Below are 26,797 nucleotides of genomic sequence, written 5' to 3'. Positions count from 1 at the left end.
ATCAGGGTCAGCACAGGAGGGGAATACCATCAGCATTGATGGTGTTAACCTCAGGAGTAACCTACTGCTTATAAAAGCAACAAGACTGGAAGCTCTGAAGAAGGTTTCGAATTGTCATTAAAAACTTTGAAAAAGATGATTACCGAAGAAATATCATAGACGTCGTAACCGAAGGCAGGACCAGAGGACCACTTCGGTTCACAAATGGTGAGGTAGGGGCCATTGAGAATACCTCCTTCAAGTTCTGCGCCAAGTGCCTTCACAAGTACTCTCAATGCGACCCACACGACGTCTGCAACCTCTGCCTGCCCGAAGACCACCGGGGCAAGTACTAGGAGTCCTGCGCAGTGTTCCTGCCGAAGACGCTAAGGACACGCCGAAATCAAAGGCCCACTACGCCACTGAGTGTGCTGAGGGGTTCCTTAGGGTGACACAATACATGCTGTAGCCCTTATGAACCCTCTTTAGCATCCATGCCCTAAGTGCAATGGGTACCATTTACTAAGGACTTACAGGGGCGCTAAAGGTATTGCCAATTGGGGGAAAAATTGCAGTTTAAGTGAAAGAGATCTTGTACTGGGGACCTGAATAGTAGGAACCCAGTGTACTTCTGTCAATATGGCCAAATTTAGCAGGCAAAAAGTGGGGGTGACCATGTCAAAAAGGGTCGCTTTCCTACAGTCTGTACCTCCTGTTCTGGATCTTTTTTAATCAAAGAGGTCTTGTGTGCCTTCGGCGTCAATCTTGAAGCATCTTCTTTGATTGTAAAGACCTGCAGGCCTGTGGTGGCAACAAGGGCAAACACGAAAAGGCGTCTGTTCCATCATCAAGAGGAGATCTCTTGTGAGGAACGCCGAAGAGGAACTCAGCCCTGAAGGGCAAAGGCCCAAGAGGGGCACACGCTGACTCGAGTTGCCCTGATGAATCTAAATTTGATGCACTTAACTAATAAGAGAGGTCTGTGATGGAAAAATAACGACTGTATTCAGGAAAGTAACTGATGCCGGTGTAGAACCGGAGCAGAGGAGCACATGTCTGAACCAGACCGCAGAAGAAAACAATCTAACAATGGAGTTGAGGACCATGTGCATTACAAGCAAGGGTAAAAAGTCACTATACCTTGTGACTCGCAAACTTTTCTTAGAAGAAAAACAACTTGCAAACATCTGAGCCCAACACTAAACGGCGGGATTATGCTAGCCATGAGTATCTACAGCCACATGTGCCTCGAACATAGATTTTCCTTTGTCTGACAGATTGTTCAAGGAGCTTGAAGCCGTTGTTGCACCGCTGGACGTTGAGTCTAGCAGTAAAATCTGCTTTGGTGACAACTTCGGCATCGAGGATGGCAGCTTGATGCCTTGAGGCAAAGAAGTTGTGGGTAGCCTTCGAGGCTTGGAGCCCGAGCCTGGAGACTTCTCCAAAGCCTAAATGTGCTTTTGATACTGAGAAGACTCTGTGGCAGAGTCTGAAGCACACTGTTTAGACCTCTTTGGCATTCGATTGGGGCTCAAAGCCCGACTCTCTTAGAAGAGATGCTGAGATGAGACTCAAGACTTTGGTCGCAGCCAATTCCTGGAGGGTCAGTCCTTGAATGGTATAAAGGGTCTCTGTGTTTTTGCTGTAGTTTGTGTCCTGGGCATGGTCTGCCCAGGGCTCCTTAAGACTATTCTTCCTTGTAGTCAGTGTCCTACGAGGAGAGGATTTCGGTACTCAATACTGGATGACCCAGACTAGCCTTCTCCTGCAGTGTAAGCACCCTCAATGTCTTCAGGTCCAAAGACCTGCACTGACTCAGTCCTTATAATGCAGCCTATAATACGCCTATCAACGTTCTCGTCTGTAGGGATTCATCTTTTTTGGGGGGTATGACAGGCCAAAGAACTTGATTCCTCATGAATACTGAGAAGCAAAAATTGGAAACCCAGTGATGGGTCGACCATGGAAACTTAGAGAGCTGAACTTGGGCCCAAATTGGAAAAGTATGCTCTACATAATCCATCTACCCAAGTCATTCTCAAACCTCCTGACAATGAAAGAAACACACGGGTCCCAATCATATTTCAAGGTTGAAATGGTTCTTTACATGCTGTAGATGGGGATAATTTCCCTAGCTGGAGCCGAATGCCAGGCTGCTGTAGCTCGATTGTGTTGGAGCTACAGATCTACACCCAAACCAAATAGAGAGAAAATAATTCTGAGGTGGAATCTTTGTGGTTGAAGCTCAAGTTACCTCGAAACTGACCTTATACTCTGCTGAAAAACAGATTGCAACATCTGCACAAAACATCAGATGGCAGGAGTGTGGAAAGCATGTCATCTACAGCTACACTTGCAAGAGCAATGCAGTACTCTACAACTGAGTGCAAAACACTGTCCTACAACTCCACACTGTTCACTCCATTTATTGAATATTGAACGTATTACCTCTACATGACAGATGAGCCTAGAATGCGAGACTGGCAGTACAAGGACTACACTAACATACCTGTGACTATAAATGAATACACTAGTGTGTGTCCAATGACCTCACTGTATTAACAGAATAAAAGTGCTGTACCGCATTAGATGGGCACTATGATGCACTGGTGGTCACTGCAACATTTAGGTTTGCGCTGCACTGTTAGGGTGCTCCTTACCTGTCACCGATGGAAACTGCCCTGAATGGCAGGCTGCGGACGCTGGCGCCTGGGACACAGCACACCCAGAGAGAACGATCCCAGCAGACCCTGAGCTGGCAGATACCATGCATGGATGCCCTGCATTCGCTGATGTGGGGGTCACTTGTGAGGTGGATGTGATGACTTTTGGAAGGATGGCGGCAGGTGTGCTGCTGGCCACAGAGTAGACAAGGCCGTGGGATGATGTCTGGCTAGCTGCAGTCAGAGCAGAGGTACCTGGGGTGCCAGCACTGGGATAAATGGCTGCAATGACCTGGTTAGTGCACACTGGAGTAAGCTGAGGGCTCGGGATAGGAGATAACCCCACATGTCCTGATGCCAGTAGAGGAGCCTGACCTGAAACAGAGCAGACAAGAACACGAAGATCAATAACCTCTGTCCTTCATCAGATGAGTCAGACAGGTAAGAGAGACATTGCGACATATGAACAAAGCTGTTTGACTAGGTTCCTTCAAGGCTCCCAAACAAGTGCATAATCTTTGTGAATAAACTTTCCTCTAGCCTGCTACAGATTTTATGAATCAGGACAACAAACACCCACATGTAACAATCTCCAGCGCTGTGGCTGAGGCCATATCTGCACCAGCCTTTGTGTTGAAACCTGAAGCTTGTCTCTCCAATGGACAGTAGGGATATCATAAAGGGCACGGATAGTATTCTGTGCACTTGTGTAAAGCACCTCATGACTCATGAAGGACTGCGGTCGCCAAGATTATCAGCACTTTTCAGAACCCCCCCCCTTCAGCGGTTGAAAACAAGGACAAGCCGCCTTCGAACAAATGACCATGGCCCAGCTGGATCCTGCCTGTAGTCTCTCCAAGCAAGCTCTCTTCTATGAAGATAATAGAGAATGTTCTGATGCAACATTTTGAACAAAATGATTGGCTCGGACAGACAATCCTATTTTCCCTCAGCTGGGGACAGAATCTTGGATTCTCTATTTAAAAAAGCGCTATTTAAGTGCCTATATTACGTGATAATGGGCCTCCAATGTATGTACATATGAATAAAAAACCTTAGACTGCAATTCTACCTAGAGAGTAACAGCGTCCTGATTACGAGCGCAAGTCCTATGTACGTGTCTGGATCTTTCACAAGGGATGCGGATGTTCATGGGTGGCGAATCATGATGTACTGTACCAAGAGGAGGTGCGTCTTCCGCTCCTTTCAGAATTACACAAGGGTTGGAGCAGTTCTGATATTATGGGGATATATCCAGCTCTATGGACCACAGACGGTGAAGGCTGCTGGTGATGTAAGTGATCAGCCAATCTTGGAGACAATGGAACCTTGGAGAAGGAACCATTGCACTTCTCTTAGTTTTGGAGTGATAGGCTGGAACTTTAGGCCTTTGATGACTTGAGTACATGACTAACCTCTGGCAATGATCCTCCTACTGAATACTCTATCTAACCATAGATTAATTCCTGTAGGAATATCCGCCGGCACCAAACATTTGCCCAGCAATGCTCCTGTGCCCATAGGTGGTGCCAAGGGGCTCCATGAAGACTCAGTCCCACCCGGAAGTTAAGGAGCAGAGCCACATATTAGTGCCACACTGCACTCTGACGTCAATTTAGTTTTCTCCATCACGCCTTCAGACGCAGAGCAGTTTGAACAAACCGTAAGTGACAGTGTGCTAAAAATGACCTTGGAACCCTATTATGATGTTCAGCAGTCCACTGCACAGACAGGTGGGAGGGCAATGATGAGTCTGTGGTTACAAAGAACACCCACCAGAAATGTAAATGTACATGTATTTATATAGCGCAAATCACCGACCCGGTATCTAAGCGCTTGCTTAGGGAACCCGTCCTGGTATTCCCCTGTGAGATACCCCGGCAGGGTATCCACAAGGTGAAAGCTAGGCATCCCACCGCGAGGGGCCGTTGTGGAGATTAAGCAAGCTATTGCCCAGAGTCGCAGAGTGTGAACCCATGAATCGAGTAGGCACCGGAGCGAGAATTGTCGAGTCCGTGGACATTTTAGGACTCAAGACCCGCTAGGCCGGGAATTGAACCCTGGTCCCGGGCTGACCTCTGCTTCCAGGTCTGCCTTCTCTAACCAGTGAGCCACACTTCTCCACTAGCGTTACCAAAGGTAAGCAAATTGTCTTCACCGTAACCACATACAAGAGAGCAGTACCTCAAAAAGGCCTTCCCTTTCTTTACTCAAAAGAATCTTATAAAACATTTGTCATACGCTGTAGGAAGCTGGCTCTGTATATACTATACCAAAGTGAGGTATAGTGTGCACAGAGTCCAGTGGAACCCCAAAGGTAGGCTGAGGTAAAGTGGATAGCACCTCACTCTCTATTTGTGGTAGTGTGGTTGAGCCGTAAGGCTTTATCAGAGGTGCTAGGCTTACGTGGCTCTAGCAAATTAATTAACTAAAAGAATTTTTTTTATACAAAAACAATTGGTCTGAAGTTCTGTCTATGAGTGTGTGTATTCATTTGCTGACTGAGTGTGTACAACAAATGCTTAACACTGTCCTCTGATACAGCCTTACTGCTCCACCGCACTATCACAAATAGAGAGTGAGGTGCTCTCTAACTTTACCTCTGCTTACCTTTGGGGTTCCACTGGACTCTGTGGACACTATACCTCACTTTGGTATAGTATATACAGAGCCAGCTTCCTACAGTGAGCACATCCAGGGCTCACAGGAGATAAAGCCTGGTGTGGGAAAGCAGGGCAGGTCCTTTGGGTTCTTGGGGGCTGCTGGCTGCAGGACATACCGGGATTTCGCTATAGCAGGTTGAGGTTGGGACAGTCCGGTAGGGCTGAGGCCTAGTCAGTTGGTGTCCTCCTCTTATTCTTCAGCACTGCTCTCCCGTCCTCCTCCTCCTCCTCGTTTGTTCCTGCCTGAGGAAGCAAGGTTCAGGGTTGCCTCTAAATACTAAATTTAGGGAAGTTACAGATAAGTACAGGGTGGGGCCAGTAGATCCGTTCCTTGTGGTGGGTACACCCCCTATTATGCCTCCCTCCAGTGAGAGGGGGCAAAAGCCTCACTCTGGTTGGCTGGGTCCCCCATCTGCAAGATGGCGGGGACTGACAGTTGTGCCTCACCTCCCTCCCCCGCCTGAGGTGTGGGGTTGTCAAAGATGGGCACATCTCTCCTCCCAACTTGATTTTCCCATCGATTCTCAAAGTTGGAGTGAGAACCGGTGGCCGTCAATTACTGGGAGCAGCAAATGGCTGGGGTTGCTCTAAATGGCGGCAGGCCTTTGAAGCTCACCTTAGTGGAATCAGCTTATCCTGGGGGAGGAGGCTTGGCATCTCGTCCTAGGATGTGCTTTGTTTGAGGACCCCGGTAGCAGCAAGTTCTCGACCCACTGGTGGTAGCTGGCGAGCAGCCACTCAGCCAGGTCACTAGAGTTAGGTCGTTTTTCAGGTTAATCTCTAAGTTGCCCTCTGAGTGCATGTTTTATTAAATCCCACACTGGCATCAGTGTGGGTTTAATGTGATGAGAGGTTGGATACAAAACTTCTCAGTTTTCAGTGTAGCCATTATGGTGCTGTGGCGTTCGTAATGACAACCTCCCTTCACCATATACTCTTTTATGGCAATCCTGCACTAACAATATCTAAAAATGGACTTAGACACTGTAGGGGTACAGGGATCATGTTCAGGGACCCTCACCAGTGGTATAGTGCACCCAACTAGAGGGGTGGCTTACCTATGCCAGGGCAGTGGATTGTAGGCATGGCACACTGGAGAGAGAGAGAGCGGGGGAGAGAGAGATGGAGCTGGAGAGAGAGAGATGGAGCTGGAGAGAGAGAGATGGAGAGGGAGAGAGGGACCGAGAGAGAGAGGGAGAAAATATATATATACACCATCATTTCCCTCCTTCAAAGAAAGAGGCACACTGACTCTGGCTGGATTGCTGTAATTTCATTTAATATGTGGAACAGCACGAAGGCATTAGGCGTCCTTTTCCCAACGTTTCTGCGATTGCGAGGCAATCTGTGTTTGGATATATATATATATATATATATATATATATATATATATATATATATATATATATATATATACACACACATATATATATATATATATATATACACACAAATATATATACACACATATATATATATACACACATATATATATATATATATACACACATATATATATATATATATATATATATATATATATATATACACACATATATATATATACACACACACACACATATATATATATATATATATATACACACATATATATATATATATACACACACACACACATATATATATATATATATATATACACACATATATATATATATATACACACACACACACATATATATATATATATATATATATACACACATATATATTGTGATAGACATTGGAAAAAGAAAAAGAAAAAATTACCTTGCAGCTTGTAAATCAATTGGTAACCATTACAGACTACAAAGACCAGGAGTCTCAGCAGCCATTGGGGGCGTGTCAAATTGATAATTGATGTAAGTGTGGTTGCCACTAGTTGTAAGGACAAGGACTCACGGCGCACCTTTGATAAAGCTCGAAGGTCGAGCGAAACATGTTAGGACTGCCGGGATACAGAGAGCATTTATAATTTACAATAAAGCTACAAAGGCTCCGTTGTTGGTGTGCGGCTCACTTTCTTTCGTTGAGGAAGATGTTGGATTAATATATATATATATATATAGCCAGAGGAAGAGTATCATTTTTTGTTTCATTAGTATGTACAGTGTATATAGTAATATTTATGATGTTTATAAATTCAAGGATTTTTGATTCATCAATTCATATTTAGTACATCAGCTGGGGGTTTCATGGTTTAGTTCCATTTCACTTAGACTTTAATGTTGCATGATTGTTGTACAGGCAGGTTGAATTAAATTGCACAAGTCTGATGTTGATAATGATATTTTTTCGTTACTGGTTACTCTGCATTCATGCAGTAAGGATATAGCACTAGTCACTTTATTAACTGCGAACCTGTTATGCATTCATGCAGGAACGATAAATGGATATCAGTAACAGCACCAGTCACTTTATCAGTCGCATGGCTTTTTCTGCATTCGTGCAGTCATGATAATTTTTGTTTACATAAACATATTGTTTGTGCAACAGCAAATCAATGGAAGCAATCAATGTTTTTTTATGCCATATTTCAGCATTATAAAATCGTAATATTGTATATAATGAAAACTGACTATATCCAAAGCATTGTTTCAGGCATAAGGTTATTGCTTTTAAAACAGAAAAAGTTTATATCAGTCTGTTTTTTATTCCAGTACGATGCAGATACCTTTTCCATGCCTATGTTTTAAACTAATCATGTGATGCACTTTTGGAGGTGTGGCCCATAGAAGGGGTCAGGGAAAACGAGCATTTAAAAATGAAAGGCTGACTTATCCATTGGTGTGTGATCAAGAGTACTAGTTACTCGAAACGCGTCGCCAGGAAGGTATTAAATAAAGCAACATCTTGCCTGAAGCCGCGGGGTCTGTCTCCTTCTTTCGCCGCGCCGTTGGTGTAGAGGTCAGAGGATATATATATATATATATATATATATATTTTTTTTTTTACAGGGCCTCTAAAGGTCACACAATAAGTGCTGCACCCCTTAGAAGCTTTCCTTGATCACAGTGCCTTTGGTTCCTATGGTACCTTTTACAAGGGACTTACATGTGGGCAGAAAGTTGCCAATTGGGTTTTGCAACAGTACAGATTAGGGAAAGAACATAGGCCCTGGGTACCTGGTTGGCAGGAACTCAGGGCACAACCAGGTCAAAGTGCATCAACATTAGGCAAATGGAGGGGGCAACCATGCAAAAATTTGCACTTTCTTACAGTCGGAGCACACGCAGAGACAAGGGGACGAGGAAAAGCAGACTTGACAAAACACCCAACGGCGTCGCGCACGGACTCCAGGTCTGAGATCTCCGGCTCTACAGACGCAGGAGGGACGACTGGGGTCATATCGGAATCAACCGGTGTCACAGGTGGAAGCCCCGAAGGGCTGTGCACCGGCCCCCCTGTGTCCAAGGCCAGAACTGCTGCGGAGGGCGAACCCGTCGGCAATGTTGCAGTTGCTGCTCCTACAAGCTCCTTGTTGCCCGCAGGCGCTCCAAAGGGAGACGAGGGCCCAAAAACAAGATGAAGAGCCTTGCAATACTCTTACATCTGGTTCCAAGTCGCCCTGTCTCCAGGAAAAGGTGGCAGGCGTCAACACGTTTCTGCCTTGTGGCTCAATTGAGTCTGTGGCTTTCAACAGGACAGACATACAGAATCCTAATGAGGCAATGTGCTCTGCCTCCAAAGCAGTGACACCTGTGTCCACCTCTTAACTAATCTCGCTTTACAATACCCCAATGAGGGGATGTTTACGCCCCATGGAAGAAAGGGCACAGGGACCCCTGTAGTCACACTTTCATCAAGATGCGTCCCTTATGGCAAGCCTAGATGCATATGCTCCTTCCTCCCGATGTGGAAGGAGCTGATGCATCTAGGCTGTGCCCTTCTTCAGGCAGAAACTTGTTAAAGGTAACAGTGGTGAGGGGGTACTAATTCCCCTTATCTCAAAAACTGATTTTAATCACCAAGTGTCATTTCTAGGGAATAAACTGTTTGAGGATGGCACATTGGTTTTTAACACACTTATATCACGGATCCATTCTTAATTAGAAGTGCCTCTCTGACTCCAGGTGTAGGCCCGCTCTCCATCAAACCGAGGTTTTGGAGAGCGAGGATTGTCCTACGATGAAGCTTGACACCTGGTGGCGTGTGAAGACAATCCGTTACATTTTTTTGTATGCCCAAAACTTGTCCTGAGTAGAGTTGGTAGGGATACATCACATATCTCTATAAATTAGAAAATTCTCAGGGAGCATATTTTGTGTACATATGTTGTGTTGGGAGGCCAGCTCATCCTTGAGATCCCAGAGCCACTAGTTCCCTACCCGGGGAACCTCCTGGGGAATGTGTTTATACAAATACTTAACACTACCCTCTGATGAGCCTAAACTGCTTGCCCACACGACCATAAAAGAGAGCATTAAGGATTATTTAATTTCTGTAAGCCAATAAGGGTCGGCTGGACTTTCTACATAGTGTACCTCATTTTGGTACAGTACATGAAAAGCCACTTCCTACAACCCACGCTTTTGCCCACTGGTACTGATGTTCTTGACTGGATGTGCACTGGGTCCCTGCTTAACAGATTCAAGTGCCAGTACTCTTTTCCTAAAAAGGGCACGTGTTCAATTGTAACCCAATCTGCAAGGACTTGGGCACCCTTGTAAGTGGTACCTATGGTACCCAGAGCATGGTTACCAAAGAGGGTCCGTATGGGCTGCCGTATGTATTATGCCACCCAAAGGGAGCCCCACAAAAACTTCCTGCAGAAAGGGTGCAAGCCCTTCCGGAAACACAACATTGCACACTCCCTGTGTGGAAGGCCCAAATACATTGCATGTTTTATATGTACTTCCCCCCCCCCCTACAGCAGGCCCTGGACCCCTAAGGCAGGGTGCATTATAATACATGTGAGGGCATATCTGCATGAGAAAGTATACCCGTGTGATGCCGAGTATTATTACGAGTGCAAAAACAACAATTGATGAACAGAATGAAGAACAATGTCATACATTCACCCTAGTACAGAGATCTGAGCCTAAATCCATCGTTTTTTTGCTCACCATGCCATTCCAGTTTGGACCCAGCCATTTGCAAATCAGTCTCGATCCTGCACCCAATGGGAACAGTCCAGCCCGAACTGCCAGGCCAGATCCTCCCTGGACTGGAAACAAGCATCCTAGGACCAGTTTAAGGCTTTCAGCCTTCATCAGCCAGGATAGCTTTTTGCTTTGTTCGCCCTAAGTTGGCAGGGTATGCCCTGACGTGGGTCCCTTGTTCAATTTGCCACAGGATTCAAGGTAGCCTGGCTGTGAGCCCGAAACCGGTCCCAGGATGCTGGTTTCCGGTTGAGGGAAGACATGGCTTGCCAGTTTGGGCTGGACTGTTCCCATGAGGCACAGGGTCAGACTGATTTGAATATAGCCATGTCTGAACTGGGGTGGTCAAATGAGCTAAAGAATGATGGATTAAACCCAGATCAGTTGCCTGGGGGTGAGTGCTTGCAATGTTCAACACTCCGTCCATCATCCCCTTTGGTTTTGCTTAGTATTATTACTAGGGCATTACAACTGATCAGGCAGCCATGCTAACGGTATGTAGTGGGCACTGGTCATTAGGAGTTACCCAGCTACCCAATGGCTGCACTGAAAATAACAGTGTTTAGTATCAAACACCTCGTCTCAAATCTATGCTGAAGTCAGTATCAGATTTATAGCGATATGCACTCAGAGGGCACCTTCAGAGGCACCCCTGAAAACCTACTAGTAATCTAGTGTGCTGGCTGACTGGTATCATCCTGACTGTCACCACTGACAAATTTCTGACCCCCTGTAGGTGACACCCCATGCTCTCAGACGCCAGAAACAACACATGCTCTGGAGGATGGTGGTCACACCTCCTACAACAGGATGACTAGTGATTTAGCATATCAAGGCCAGATGCTTAACAACCTCTGCTGCCTAGGATATGTGACCCTGACTTCCCCCCCAAACCTGGGGAACGCCACTTTCTGTCCTGGGGCCCATTTGGCACCACAGCAAGTGGGAAAATTAGATAAGTCAGTAGACATATTGCACTCTCAGGCTCGGCACACGCCTAAAGTGAGACAACCGAAGTGGACTGCAGAAAAAGGGTTTCACTATTTTGAATTTGTGAAACTAGGAACTCTGGGTCAGGAATATGTCCACTGTCCACGTCCACAGTATGTGGTCATTTGGAGGGTGTAGTCGCCCCAGGGGTCAGTAGTCCATTAGCTACTACCCTACGCTCGCCCAAACACCCCTAAAGTTGGTATTTAGGGATCCCCCTGACACCAGGAACTCAGATTTGTCTAACTTGGAACCAAAGCAGGAATAAGAAGAGCCAACATCACCAGACCTGTGGAACAGTTCCAAAACTGGCACCAGAACCTGCCTGGCGGCTGCTGTCCCAATAATTGATCAGACTCGGCACAGCCAGAAGCTGTGCATTCTCCTAGAGTTTTGGAGGACTGTCCAGCGCTTCAACAACCTTGCAGCATCTCCCTTGGGGTGGAGGAGCCACTCCCCTGCAGCTGTTGCCACAGACCGCACCTGTCCAGTACTCGGTTTTGCTGACCACTTGGTCCACTGAGGGACGATCGTACCAGGAGGAGGTCACAGTGTTTCTGTAAGCTCAGCTCCTTCTCTCCGGCGAGTGTTGAGACACTAGGTCCTCCAAAATCCTCCCAAAGCCAATACCCTGAACCCCAGAGCATTTGCCACAACCAAGGCTTGTTGAGTGTCTAGCAAGGACAACTCTATTGCCAAAGCCGACCTGCCGACGAGGGTCTTCGGGATCAACGAGCACCGCCCGAGGTTGTTGCTGCTGTACTGTTTTCCTCCCCTCTACAGGTCAACCAAGTAAAGCGAGAGCCTCCAACGCAAGCGACATGCCGGACAAAACACCTCTGCACCCGAGTACCACAGCCTGAGTTCACATAAACCAATGGTGTATCCTTGCTTCAGAGACTCTCGAGAGCCAAGCCCCCTTTGGGTTCTGCAGGACTTGTCCCAATGCCCCCACTTACAGCCTTTCTTTTTTTTTTTCTAACTGTTCTTTTTGTTAAAGACAAGGTAGTACAGGTATAAACAATGGTCCATCGTCAATGCCAATGCAACATCCATGGATAGAGCTCCCCCCGAATACAAAAGCAATCATCAAATTACAAACTTTACACAGTCAAGACACCATCAAGATCATGAAAACCGTCCACTCCGGATCGCCAGAAGACCCCTGCCCACACCACATCTTCAACAAAGCCAGTAGCACCATCGCACCCCACCTCCGGAAAACCATCAACATCTCCTTCGAGACAGCGACCTTACCGGAGAGCTGGAAACACGCAAAGATCAACTCCTTACTCAAGAAACCCAAGGCGGACCCCAAGGACCTAAAGAACTTCCGACCCATCTCCCTGCTCTTGTTCCCAGCGAAGGTCATCGAAAAAGGCAGTCAACAAACAACTGATCAGCTTCCTCGAAGAGAACAACATCCTGGACCCGTAACAGTCCGGGTACCGTAGCAACCACAGCACCGAAACTGCCCTCATCTCCGCCACCGATGACATCAGGATCCTGCTTGACAACGGAGAAACCGCGGCCCTCATCCTCCTGGACCTGTCAGCCGCTTTCGACACAGTCTGCCATAGCACACTAAAAGCACAATGCCGGAATCCAAGAGAAGGCCCCAGACTGGACCACCTCCTTCCTCTCCGGGAGAACCCAGAGCATCCGCCTCCCCCCCTTCTGCTCCAAAGCCACAGAGATCATCTGCGGCGTACCCCAAGGATCATCCCTCAGCCCAACGTTGTTCAACATATACATGGCACCACTCGCCCACGCCGCCCGACGGCACGACCTAAACATCATCTCCTACGCTGACGACACCCAGCTGATCCTATTGCTCACCAAGGACGGCAACACCTCCAAAACCAACCTCCACGAAGGAATGAAGGCCGTAGCCGACTGGATGAGGAACAGCCGTCTGAAACTGAACTCGGACAAGAAGGAGGTCCTCATCCTCGGTGCCACCCCCTCAGCCTGGGACGACTCCTGGTGGCCGATGGCATTAGGAGCACCCCCTACACCCACCGGCCACGCACGTAACCTGGGGGTCATCCTCGACTTCACACTCTCAATGACGAAACAGGTCAACGCCGTCTCCTCCTCCTGTTTCAACACCCTCCGCACGCTTCGCAGGGTCTTCAAGTTGATCCCCACCACAACTAGAAGGACGGTCACCCAGGCCCTTGTCAGCAGTAGACTGGAATACGGCAACTCACTGAACGCATCCAGAATGCCTCTGCACGCCTGATCCTCAACATACCGCGCCGCAGCGTCATCACACCTTAGAGACTTGCACTGGCTCCCCATCAACAAGAGGATAACCTTGAAGCTCCTCACCCAAGCACACCAGGCACTCCACGACACCGGACCAGCGTACCTCAACAGCCGACAGCCTCTACACCACAACCCGCCAGCTCCGCTCTGCAGACCGTGCCCTGTCCACTGTACCCCGCATCCGAAGAGTGACCGCCGGCGGCAGAGCATTCTCCCACCTCGCCGTCAAGACGTGGAACACCCTCCCCATCCGCCTACGGCAGACCGAAGACCTCCTAACCCCCTATTATTATTATTATTATTATTAATCGGGTTTTGTAAAGCGCAAACAACCCGGAGGCCTCGTAGCGCTGTGAATAGTCAGACTATTGTAAAGGAAAGAAAGTTAAATGACCAGATAAGTTTTCAAATCCTTCCGAAATTTTAGAAGGCTGGGTTCACTCCGAAGGGGAGTGGGCAGAGAGTTCCATGCCTTTGCGGCATTCCAAGAGAAGTAACGCCCGCCCCATCTGGTGCGTCTGATCTTGTTGACAGTGGCCAGAAAAGCAGTACTAGATCGCAGCGATCTGTGAGGAAGGTAGGGGTTTGCTAGGGAGCAGATCATGGTAGGGGCAGTCTTCCACATGGCTTTATGCATGATACACAAGGATTTGAACAACACTCTGGCCTTAATGGGAAGCCAGTGCAGTTTCCTCAGGGCCATTGTGCCTGATTCCCGTTTGTTGAGGCCTAATAAAAGGCGGGCTGCAGCATTTTGTGTCACCTGCAACTTCCTTATTGTAGAGGTGGGAGCCCCTAAATATAGGGAGTTCCCATAGTCCAAACGGGACAAAATAATGGCTTGCACCATTATTCTACGGGCTTCGAAGGGGAGAAGTGGTAGCACCTTTCTCAGCATACGCATGAGCCCAAAACAAGTGGCGGACAGAGTAGTAGCTTGTTGCAAAAAGCTAAGGTTAGTGTCCAGCCAGATGCCTAGACTCTTTATATGGGACTTTGGTTGGGGCGGAGGGCCCATACACGGGGGCCAGTCCGACATAGAACTGGGGATGGTTGAGTTGCCTAGCATCATGAGCTCCGTTTTCTCGCCATTTAGTTTTAAATGCGAGGTAGCCATCCACTGAGCGACCGCTACCAAACAATTACTTAGATTCGAAGGGGAAGAGTCAGACTGGTTCATAGATACAACTAATTGTGTATCATCGGCGTAAGTCACTATGTCAAGGCCGAACGAGTGCACTATATCAGCAAGAGGCTGCATATAAATATTAAAAAGGGTAGGGCTCAAAGCCGAGCCCTGGGGCACACCTTGGTCCAGGGGCCAAATTTTTGAATGGGTGGTGCCCTCAACAACCTCAAAAGAGCGATTCTCCAAAAAAGACTGAAGCCAGTGCATGGCCTTCCCAGAAATTCCCATTTGATAGAGGCGGTGAAGGAGAATGCTGGTGTTGACAGTGTCGAAGGCGGCACTAAGGTCGAGCAGCATGATTGCTGTAGTGCCGCCTTGATCCATTTGTTTCCTGGCCAGCTCAGTTACCGCCAAAAGAGCCGCCTCAGTTCCCAATTTGGGGCGGAAGCCAGCTTGGGAATCATGGAGTAGATGATGATTTTCTAAGAATTGGGTAATGGACGTGTTAATGTGTTTTTCTAAAAGTTTGCTGACCCACTGAAGGAGAGAAATAGGTCGATAGTTGGCCATGTTCTCCGGGTCCAAGGTAGGCTTTTTCAGTAGAGCCTTAACTTGGGCACATTTCCAGGCAGTGGGCACTGAGCCTATGGTAATAGAGGCGTTCAAAATATTAAGAATGACAGGTTTGATGGTGTCCTCGATTTTTACTAGCTGGCAGGGGGGGGCAGGGTCCGTAGGAGATCCAGATTTAATTTTCTGCATGAGGGCCCCAAGTGAGTTCTCATCCAGCAATGGAAACTCATTTAATTTTGGAGTCATGGTGTTTAGTAAAGTGGTTCCTGTATCCTGGAACAGATTGGGTGGGTTAAAAACAAGAGGCAATTTTCTGTATTTTACTGTGAAAATATTCAGCTTGACTATCACAGCGGGTCTGGGCTTTGCTAGGGTCAATGGGAGTCGGAGGGGTATCAATCAGGAATTTAGCTATCCGAAAGATTTCTCTAGATGAGTTGGAGGCGGAAATAATTTTTTCCTCGAAGTATGAGGTTTTAGTACATCTAATTTCTGTTTTGTATTTTTTGATAGCTTCAAGACGAGGGGTTTTGTCTACGTTACTGCGGGAAACCCTCCAATTCCTTTCAAGTTTTCTACACGCCCTTTTTAGTTCTTTAAGTTGGGGAGTATACCAAGGCGAGTCCTTTGATTTGGTCTTTTCTTTGAGGGCTTTAATGGGTGTGATGGAGTCCAGGGCTGTGCACAACCAATTGATGTAATTCTCATACTGCAAGGACCTTAAGTACCAAAAAGGTACACTCCAGAAACGCTTGCAAGTATATGTATGCAGGATATGTTTCTCCCATAGGATAACATTACCGTATTGGTGGTTCATAACTCAAAAAAGTTTATTCAAGTGTTTTACTGTAGAAATCCTATCTCCGAAAGAAACCTGATTCCGATGATCTTGGTGTCTAAAATTACATAAACATCTGTGTTATTTTTCTAAATAGGTCTTGGATTTCCATAGTCAGTGTCGGTCTTATTTATTGACTCTGTGCGTACAACAAATGCTTAACACGGTCCTCTGATAAGCGTGAGCTGCTCGAATACTACCACAAATAGTAAACCAATATGGGTTGTCAGTACTTTTTGCATGCTGCGCCCTTACAGTGGCCCTACCACCTAAAAATCCAGCTTCCTACATTAATTTCTTCTCTAAACACTTCATGGCTGGAATGTACAGCAGGAGACAAGCACACACTGTCCACCAACCCTCTATGTCCAAAACTCCTGTGAACTAAAATCCCTGCAGAAGTACCGACCTATGCAGTTTGATTAAGATGTTTAATCCTTTGTTATTCCTTTATACAACATTCTGTCCTGCAGATAGAGAGCTCTCACATGCTGTATGTCATGGTTGGGGGGGAAGGGGGGGGGGGGGGGGAGGGGGTGTGACTCCTCTCCCATCACCCTTGAAGGGATCATGACACGCAGGGCTTCAAACAGACGTCAGATTCTGCAAATATTTGATTGGTCACTACCCCTACAGTCACTGTCCTGCAGCGGGCTCGCACAATGAAGAGGGAAAGAGGAAAAGAAACATGCATCCCAGAATTAGGGCCATAGAGGGTTTAGATCCTCATCATCCAGGGGGCCATATATTTATTGCTGCTACCGAGGAGTCAGCTCCTCATCGTTCAATGGAGGGGAAAGAGTAGGAAGAGTCAAGTATGGCTTACAGAGTAGGTAGGAGCACTCTCACCTGTCAACACCGGCTGAACAATACCCTGTCCGTTTGGCCCAAAGGCCGTGAAGCCCAATGCCATCTGGGCTGGGCCCAGCGGGGACTGGACATATGTTGTTGTGGTCCCAGGAATGCTGGCCTGCGTTTGGCAGCCACTGGTCACCAAAGGAATCGGCTGCCCAGCTGAGGAGACATAGGTAATCCTGGAAAAGAAAAAGACAAGAAATGAGAGAGAGGTAGAGGAAGGAGACATAAGAGGGGGAGGAACGGAGAGGGACAGAGTAGGTAGAGTAATGGACAGTGAGGGATGAGTGGCAGATATGAGAACAAAGAGAGGAGGAAGGAAGGGAGAGATGCAGAAAGGGAAAAGGAATGCAAGACAACAAATGTGTTTGATCAGTGATCATGGTAGACAGTGAAAAATATGATGGACACAGAAACAATGGGAAACATAAGGAGACCAGACAAAAGAAAACCTGGTTACTTTTCAAAACGTCCAGTAGAATCCTCTCATCGGTACTGAGACTGATTTCACTCAAGACCTAAACTAAAAAGACTACTGCATCCACAATATTCATATGGAACGCAGAAAGAGCACTTAAGACCTCAAATATTTTGACACCTGGAAAAGTGTTCAATACCTTCATTCACTCTGCATACTACAGCTGGTCCAGCAAGAATCTCCACCTCACTTCACGATCACCAAATCCCCCCTCGCACCCCTATTCCATACCAGATCTAGCCAGCCTCATCCCAATCCTCGGCATCTCTACCTCATCCTGATCCTCTATCGAGCCCCTGCCATAACTAATCTCTAGCTTACACATTCCTCCACACCTCTACCTAACCATTGCTGGTAGCAACTCAGCCACATACTGTGTATCTCTAGCCCCATCTCTTCAACTAACCCCTGCTATAATCAGCCCTGCCATAACCAACCTCGTCTTATTTAATCTAGCCTGCTTGCTGTCCTAATGAACGTGAGAAAGTGACACCTTTCTTGCATTGGTATGCCCCCACTTTTTTCTGAACTGTGGATGTGCTTTGATTGAGTGTGCCCTGGGTTCCTGCCAGCAAGGTACCCAGGGCCTGTGTTCCTTCCCTAAAACTGTGTTGAAACTAAAACCTAATCAGCATCTCTGGCCACATGTCAGCCCCTAGTAAATGGTACCCTAAGTACTCAGGGCATGGTGACCAGAGAAGACCCCTGAGGGCTGCAGCACTTATTGTGCCATCCTCAGGGGGCATGTACCCTGACACCCCCACACTGCCTTTGAAGGCTGAGTGCCAGAGTACAGAACCAAACAAAGAGTCGACATGGCACACATCCCTATGTGCCATGCCCACAGAACCCACTACCCTGGCATACTTCAGTCACCCCTCTAGCTGGGTGCCCTATGCCAGATGTGTGGGCACAGGTGCATGAGCCCTGTGCCCCTACAGTACCCAGGGCCATTTCTGGGCACTGTAAGTGCAGTGATGCCATTAAGAGTATATGGTGCTGGGAGGTTGTCATTACGAACTCCACAGCACCATAATGGCTACACTGAAGACTGACAAGTTTGGTACAAAACTCCTCAGCACATTAAACCCGCACTCATGCCAGTGTGGGATTTAATGTAAAATGCACCTGAGGGCATCTTAGAGATGCCCCCTGGAAGCCTAACCTACAATCCACGTCTGGGCTGAGTGGCTGCAGAGGCTGCCACACAGCAGACATGTTGCTGGACCCCTGGGTAGGAGAGCCCCCGCTCTCCTGGGTCTGCAACAATGCACACCCTGGGCCAGATGCTAGGTCTCCTCCCCCAGGATGAGCTTCCCCAGACCACTTGCTTTACCCAGCAACCAGCCCCCACCAGTCCTGATCCCCACTCTAGTGGGAAGACTGGGGGGAAAAACTACATCAGGAAGGGGTTGTGCCAGCCTGTGCCAACCCCACCCCTCAGGTGGGGGAGACGAGGTGAAGCACAACCCCGGGCTTCGGCCATCCTGAAGATGGGGAGCCCTGCCCAATCCCAGCTAGGCTCCTGCCCCCCTCCAACAGGAGAGGAGCAGTACTCACCCCAGGACAGGGACCCATTGGTCCCTGTCCCTGCCGTACCTGTAACGTCCCTAAATTCAGTATTTAGGGGTACCCTGAACCTTCCTTCCTTAGATCCCGAGAAGCAAAAGAAGAAAGAAGATCACGAAGGAGACCCGGCGTGCAGCTGCTAACAACAGGACGACAACAACTGACTTGGCCCCAGCCCTACAGGCCTGTTGATCCTGGAACCTGCTCCTGCCTTATCCTAGCGACTCCTGCAGACAGCAACCTTGGGACACCCAGAGGACCTGCCAGCCTTGACCCTCCCAAAGACTGGGACTCCCATCTGCAGAGGCTCTGCTGCAACAACCCACCTGGTGCCAGCCAGGAAGCTCCGGACCAGCCCACTCTGCACCCACCGAGCCCGGGCCGAGTCCAACCAAACCAAGACCACGAGGACGTCCCCCCGGCGACTGGGACCCAAAGACCCTCCTCGACGAACCAGACGACGCCTGCAGACTCAGAACCCCAACCGCGACCAGCTGAGGGTAAGCTTTTCCGACACCCAAAGACACCCCTGCACCCGGCGCCCTACAGCCCCCTGTGCCTCCCTTTGGGGTACCTACCTGTGCTCCAAGATCCCAACTTACCTCTCGAAGTGCTAGTCACCCCTGGAGAGTCTCCGTCCCCGAGCCTGCAGCCTTTGTTCCCCTTTGACCTTTCCCATTGGATAACATTGAGCGCCCGACGGCTCAAAAGCACCCTGCACCCAGCCGCCAGAGTGCCACTGGCTGTGCCACCTTTGTCCTATCCTATATCCCCCCCTTGCCCTGGGCAAGTGACCAGGAGCTCAGCTCCAACAGCCGCGTGGGCCTGCTAGCCAGCAGCCACCAATCGAAGGCCCCCTTTCCCTCATAGGATATCATTGGGCCTAACTACCACTGTACCCGGCCGCCCCTGTGCCGCTGGAGGTGAACTAACTGTACTTACCTGACACTGGTGGACCCCTGAGTCTATGCCCAGAACCCTGACTTCACCACCAAGTATTCACCTGCAAACCGGTAACTGCCATTCGACAATTCTCGCTCCGGTGCCTACTCAACTCACGGGGTCTCACTCTGCAACTCTGGGCAATAGCTTGCTTAATCTCCACGACGGCCCCTCGCAGCGGGATGCCTGGCTTTCACCCTGTGGACACACTGCCGGGGCCTCTCACAGGGGAATACCAGGACGGGTTCCCTAAGCAAGCGCCAGGATGCCCTTTGGGTGACAGGTTGCGCTATATAAATACACCTACATTTACATTTACATTTACATAACATTGACAGGTTTGACTTGAAAAATCTTCTAAGTGTGAAGTTTTGGAAACTAAAAATATTCATATAAAATCACCCGAATTCCGAAGTACTCACCTGTGATCAGGGGAGAAGCCAGTACTGTACCTTGTAGCCCAGTACTGAACCACTAAAGTAATCCTTACCGGGTTTATCAGTAACCTGTATTTTCTCCATAGGAATCCATTGTATGCTTTTCTCTGAAATTTCTTCTGTCTACTTTTGAAAACTTGAAATATTCTTTAAAAGTCCTACGAAATACTGAAATGCAATTACCTAACTGTTTTAAGTTGAGACCCCAGTGCTGGCCCCAGGAGCCCAGTACTGGATTACAAAAATAACGCGATAGTACTTTACCTGCAACCTGAATTTTCTCCCATTGGATAACATTGTCGAATTTACCTTGAAAAGCTTCTATTTGTGAACTTTTAAAACAGCTTTACATTCATGAAAATTCACTACAGTAACTAAAACGATTTTACTAAATTGGTTTCAGTTTAGACCCCAGGACTGAATCTAGGATCTAGTCCTGGAACTACTAAAGTAATCTGTGTGGTAATCAACTGTACTTATATGCTGAAAACCCATTGAGCTCAATGCTAAAGTGTGTCTAGACCTGTGTTGCCTTCATTGTTCACAAACTTTATTGCTTCCTTGCAAAGTAATTACATGAGAGTACTCTTATCTAGAGAAGTATATTTTTATGCCAGTTGGTTCTAAAAATAAAACAACTATATCTTTGGATATAAAAACAATTGGCCTGGAGTTCAGTCTTTGAGTGTGTGAAATCCTTTGCTGACTGTGTACAACAAATGCTTTGCACTGCCTTCTGGTACTGCCTTACTGCATATATAGAGCCACTTTCTCACAATGCACCTCTGTGAGAAGTTGGGTTTCTGTTGCAGGCACCCCCCCCCCCCCACACACACACTTTTTGCCAGAAAACTGTTGCGCTTTTTAATTGATGTGCTCTGGGTCCCTGCCAATTAGGTTTCCAGGGCCTGTGTTATTTCCCAAAAATACCCTAATTGGCATATCTGGCCACAGGTCAGCCCCTGGTAAATGGTACCCAGGGCACTGTGACCAGGAAAGACCTCTAAGGGCTACAGCACTTATTGTGCCACCTCAGAGGCCCTGACCCTTACACTCACAAACTGCCTTTGAAGGCTGCGTGTCTTGGTGCAGTACAAAGTGAAGAGTCAAGAGTGAAGAGTCAACATGGCACACATCTTGCCATGCCTACAACCCACTGCCCTGGCATACATCAGTCACTCCTCTAGCTGGGTGCACTATATCAGTGGTGAGGGTACAGGTGCATGAGCCACCACCAGACATGTTTCTGGACCCCTGGGTCGAGAGCCTGCTGCTCTCTGGGGCCTGAAACAATGCACATCCTGGGACAAAGTGCCTAACCTCTTCCCCCAGCATGGGCAGGGTTCCCGAAGGGAAAGCTTCAAAGGCTTGCCGCCTTTGTGAGCTTCCCCAGGCCACTTGCTGCTCTCAGCAGCTGGTCCCCACTGGTCCTGAACCCAACTTTGGGCGGGAGAACTGGCAGGAAAAACAAGTGAGGAAGAGAGGTGTGCCCACCTCTGCCAACTCCACCCCTCAGGTGAGGGAGGCGAGGTGAAGCACAAATCTTGCAGATGGGGGGACTCAGCCAACCAGGGACAGGCTCATGCGTCCCCCCCCCCCCCCCCCCACTAGAGGGTGGTATAATAACCCATTGGTCCCTGCCTTTTACCTACCTGTAACACCCCTAAATCTACTATTTAGGGGCACACCAGAACCTTGCTTCCTCAGACAAGAAGAAACTACAAGAAGAAGAAGGACCGAACAGCAGTGCAGCAGCTAACAAGAGGAAGACGCCCACTGACTTGGCCGCAGCCCTACCGGCCTGCTTCCCCCTCAAACCTGCTTCTGTGAGATCCTGGTGTGTCCTGCAGCCAGCAACCGCGAAAACTCCGGAGGACCTGCCTGCCTTCAAGTACAAAGACTGCAACTTCTGGCTCCGGACGGACACCGCAAATCCGCCCCCCTCTGCACTTCCTTTCTACGGCCCGCGCTCGAGTGGGCTAACACCACCAGCGATCCTGAACCGAGATCCGGTGACCCCTGACCTGCCTTAAGCCTCCAGCAGGCGCCTGCATCCTAAATCCAGAAGGTCCCCCCAACCGCGACCAGGAGCTGGTAAGAAGATCCAATCCCAAAAGGCACCCGACGCCCCACTGCCTTGGGTGCCCAAACCGACGGTACTTAACCCCTAACTTCCCATCTTACCTCTCGAAGTGGTTGTTGCACCCAGACGAGCTTCGTCCCCAAGCCTGCAGTGCCTTTGCAAACCGGAGATTCGCCATTGAAAATAGGGAGTCCGACGTCGAAACAGCATCCTGCACCAGACAGCCCTAGTGCCACTGAGGGTGCACCTTTAGTGCTACTTTGTTTGACCATTTGCCCTGAGCTAAAGACCAGGAGCTTTGGTCCCACAACCAAGTGACCTGCTTGCAAGCAGCCACCAACCGTCAATGCTATCCTATGGAGGAAGGAAAAGAACAATTGTTACTTACCTGTAAACAGGTGGTACTCCAGTATTGGTGTCTTTCATAGATTCACATGCTTGAATATACCCTGTTGTCGGAGTGGAAGTCCCACGGTAAATAAAAATAGTAATAACATACTCATAATATGTATATGTAAAAACATAACACATGAAATAAACATTAGTAGATTTGGCGGTGTCTGTATCTTTTTTCATTTTTTCAAGAGATACATCCACGTTGGGTCCAAATAGGTGTTGCTCATCGAAAGGTTGATTTAGAATTGCATTTTGTACCTCAGGTTTGAATCCTGATATACGTAGCCAGGCATGTCTGCGTAGCAAGACACTGGTGTTAACCCCTTCGCTGCGGGGGCTAATCCCCCGCTGTGCTGGGGGGCGCGCACAGAGCCCCCATGCTCATGACGAGCTGAGCTCGTCATGAGCTAAGGCGCTCCTGTGCTCATGACAAGCTCAGCTCGTCACAGGTGTATTGCCTCCCGTGGAACGCTCAGCACAGCGGGGGAATTCTCCCCACACCTGGGTGTTCCACGGGTCATGACAAGCTGAGCTCGTCATGAGCGCGGTGGCTCATTACGAGCTCAGCTGGTCATGAGCATCCAAGGTGTTAACTGCTCTAGACGCAGTATCAGCTGCGTCAAGGGCACATCTGATGGAGGTATTTGTAGTGTTTTTACCCTCTTGGATGAGTTCATGTGCCCTATCCCTGTATTTAACAGGGAGGTGTCTCATTATTGACTCTAATACGTCATAATGTGCTCTATCATATCTGGCTAACAATGCTTGTGTGTTGGCGATACGCCAGATGTTTGCTGCTTGAGACGCAGTTCTCTTCCCTGATGAGTCTAGTAACTTAGACTCCTTATCTGGTGGGCCAGCATCACCTGATGTTTGCGAGTTAGCTCTATTGCGTGCGTTGGAAACTACAAGTGAGTCTAGTGGTACTGGCCCCTTAATGTATTCTGGGTCTGAAGGGGCTGCTTTATATTTCTTCTTTATATGAGGATTAATGATTCTAGTTCTGACTGGGTCTTTAACCCCTCCCATGCTGGTGACGAACCCCAGCCGTCACGCCCCGCGGTGGGCGTGTGCTGATGACGGCTGGGGTTTGTCACGGCCCCGCCCTGTTCTTTTGTTTACCGCACAGCGGTAAAATCGCGGCCGCAGCGAAAGGGTTAAAGACTTCAGCAGCATGTTTAATTACTCCTTTGACCATTGGTAAGATGGATGCTGACCTTTGTGCGTTATCAAAGGTATCCATCAGGAAGTCCTCATCTAAAGGGTCTGTATGCATGTCCACCCCGTGATACTGTGCAGCTCTGTGTATTAATTCGTTAAACCCTATAGTGTCTTCAGGTGGGGAAGGCCGTGAGGGGTGTAAGTCATCCTGAGGGACATTTGGGACATCTGGAGTGGTGTAATCAACCCATGGTCAGGTGATCCTGTAGGTGTATCTCGATCAGGCATGTTACCCCCCCATATCATCAGAACTATCATCTCTATGAGAGGATGCAGGGGAATGCTGTGGTATGGGAGAGTGTGGTGATGGCATAGGTGGAGGAGAAGGGGAAGGCGGTCTTAAAAGGCGAGGTAGCCATGTCCTCCTTCTTTGCAAGCGGATCTGGAGCTGGCTTGTCCAGTGGTCGCTTCTTTGAGGCCAAAATCAACTGTCCAGTTATTGGGTCCTTAGCCAGAGTCTTTTGGGCAGGGTGCGGAAAATATAAGTCCTGTTCTGGAGGCCGATCCTTTGGTGGTGTGGAAGGTTTCGGCACCAAAGCGTCTTGCTTTGGTTTTTTGACAATGTAATTTGTCGGGGAAGCAGGAGACTTTCTCGGCTCCGAATGTTTTTTCGGCTCCGAATGTTTTTCCGGTTCCGAAGGTTTTTTCGGGTCGGGTGTTGTTTCTGAAGGCTTAATTGGCTTTTTTGCCGGGCCCGAAGGTGGGGCAGTGGAAGCGGAGTGTCGGTGTGCACCCGAGCCCGAGGGCGAGGGTGTAACCTGGGCCTTCTTTGGGTGTGTCGAGGAAGGGTCGGGGTCAACGGTCTTACTTACGACCCCTTGCGCTGGAGTGACATACTCGACATCCGAATCTTCTTCCTGTTCGGAACCGCTGTCGACGTCCTGTTGTTCTGGGACATTGACCCCTTCCTCAAAGATGTCGTCCGGAATGGAGGATGAAGATCGAGTCATTGTTCTTCTCGCTCTTCGGTCCCAGATAGTCTTTTTGGAGCAGAAAGAGGCACAAGCTGAACAGTCCCTTGCCTCGTGCTCCAGAGAAAGGCAGAGGTTACACACCTCGTGAAGGTCGGTGTGGGGAAACTTCGACTCACATTGAGGACACTTTTTGAATGGAGTCCTTTCCATGAGATGGAGTTGAGGCGTAGTTAGTCCCGAAGGCCGTCGATGACGACCGGAATCGAAGTATTTGACGTTGAAGAATTGCAGCGAATGGAGAAGCGTTCAAAACTTTTTTTCTGAAAGTTGGTGAGGATTGCGCGCCGAAAGAATTCGGTTTCAACACAGAGCGCTGGAAACACATCCGAGCCCGGAGGCGGAAAAAAACAATCTGGGGATGGAGCTGATGACCATGCGCAGTATCATCCAAAGGAGGAGTCACCTATCCCGTGACATCCAAAGACTTTTCTACAAAACAAACTGCAAACATCCGGGACCAACACTAGGTGGCAATCTATGCATAGTGTGCAATCTGCAGCTCATATGCCTCGAACAATAGGGTTATCAGTTTAAAGGTAAGTATTCGGTTGTGGGAGTTGGTATTCTGGGGGTAGACTCAGGGGTCCCCCAGAGTTTAGGATGCACTCTTGTTACACCTCAGCGGCACTAGGGCGGCCGGGTGCAGAGTGCTGAGGCCCAATGTTATCCAATGGGGGATAGGGGACCTACGGTTGGTGGCTGCTTGCGAGCAGGCCACAATATTGTGGGAGCAAAGCTGCTGGATTTAAGCTAAGGGCAAATAGGGGTTCAAGACAGCACAAAAAGGTGCACCCTCAGCGGCACTAGGGCGGCCGGGTGCAGAGTGCTGTTTTGGAGTGGGGCGCACTGTAGATTTCAATGGTAGTCTCTGGTTTGCAAACACATTGCAGGCTCAGGGACAAAGGTCTTCTGGGTGCGACCACCACTTGGAGAGGTGGGATGCTGGGGCTTGGTTTGGCACCATCAGTTGGGTCACCCAAGGTCGTGGGGCGTCGGGTGCAGGGGTGCCTTTTAGAGTCAGATCTTCTTACCAGCTCCGGCTCGCGTTGGGGGGACCTTCCGGTTTAAGGATGCAGGCTTGAGGCACGTCAGGGATCACCGGATCTCGGGTCAGGATCGACGGGGAGACCTCCTTGTGGTTTTGGCCCACTCAAACTCGGGCTGTGGGTGTCAGGTGCAGACTTGCGGATCTTGCCAGAGCTGGAGTCTATTGGTGAACAAATCCAGTGTTCAAGGGAGACAGAGTATTTTTTTTTTTAGGGCAGGGCAGGGCAGGTCCTCGCAGTTCTTGAGGCTGCGGACTGCATGACACACTTGAGTTTCACTTCTGCAGGTTCGAGGGGGTGACAAGCCAGTCAGTGGGTGTCGTCCTCTTCTTAGGTTTGGCACACCTGCTCGGCCCTTCTTTTCTTCTTGTAGTTTCTTGTCTGAGGAAACAAGGTTCAGGGGTGCCCCTAAATAATACATTTAGGGGTGTTACAGGTAGGTAAAAGGTTGGGACCAATTTGTCCCTTCCCTGGGGTGTGTACACCCCCTATTATGCCACCCTCCCGTAGGAGAGGGGCATATGCCTCACCCTGGTTGGCTGGGTCCCCCATCTGCAAGATGGCGGGGACTGAGAGTTGTGCTTCACC

At 48.7% G+C, this 26,797-nt stretch overlaps 1 protein-coding gene across 2 annotated transcripts in view; it reads right to left on the bottom strand.

Moving 5' to 3' along the window:
- Window positions 1-26,797, bottom strand: part of CIC (capicua transcriptional repressor) — a 445,344-nt gene that overhangs the window by 118,733 nt on the left and 299,814 nt on the right. For both annotated transcript variants that reach the window (XM_086933054.1, XM_086933055.1), the window contains exons 14-15: window positions 17,058-17,242; window positions 2,640-3,017 (exon numbers count right to left, since the gene is read on the bottom strand). In XM_086933054.1, the coding sequence (XP_086789180.1) occupies window positions 2,640-3,017; window positions 17,058-17,242 (563 nt within the window). The remainder of the gene's footprint in view (window positions 1-2,639; window positions 3,018-17,057; window positions 17,243-26,797) is intronic.

This window comes from Lissotriton vulgaris, chromosome 7 (assembly GCF_964263255.1).
Source record: "Lissotriton vulgaris chromosome 7, aLisVul1.2, whole genome shotgun sequence".
In the NCBI taxonomy this organism is placed as follows: domain Eukaryota; kingdom Metazoa; phylum Chordata; class Amphibia; order Caudata; family Salamandridae; genus Lissotriton; species Lissotriton vulgaris.
Note: the sequence above shows the minus strand (reverse complement) of the source record. Positions and strands in the feature narration are given on the sequence as shown.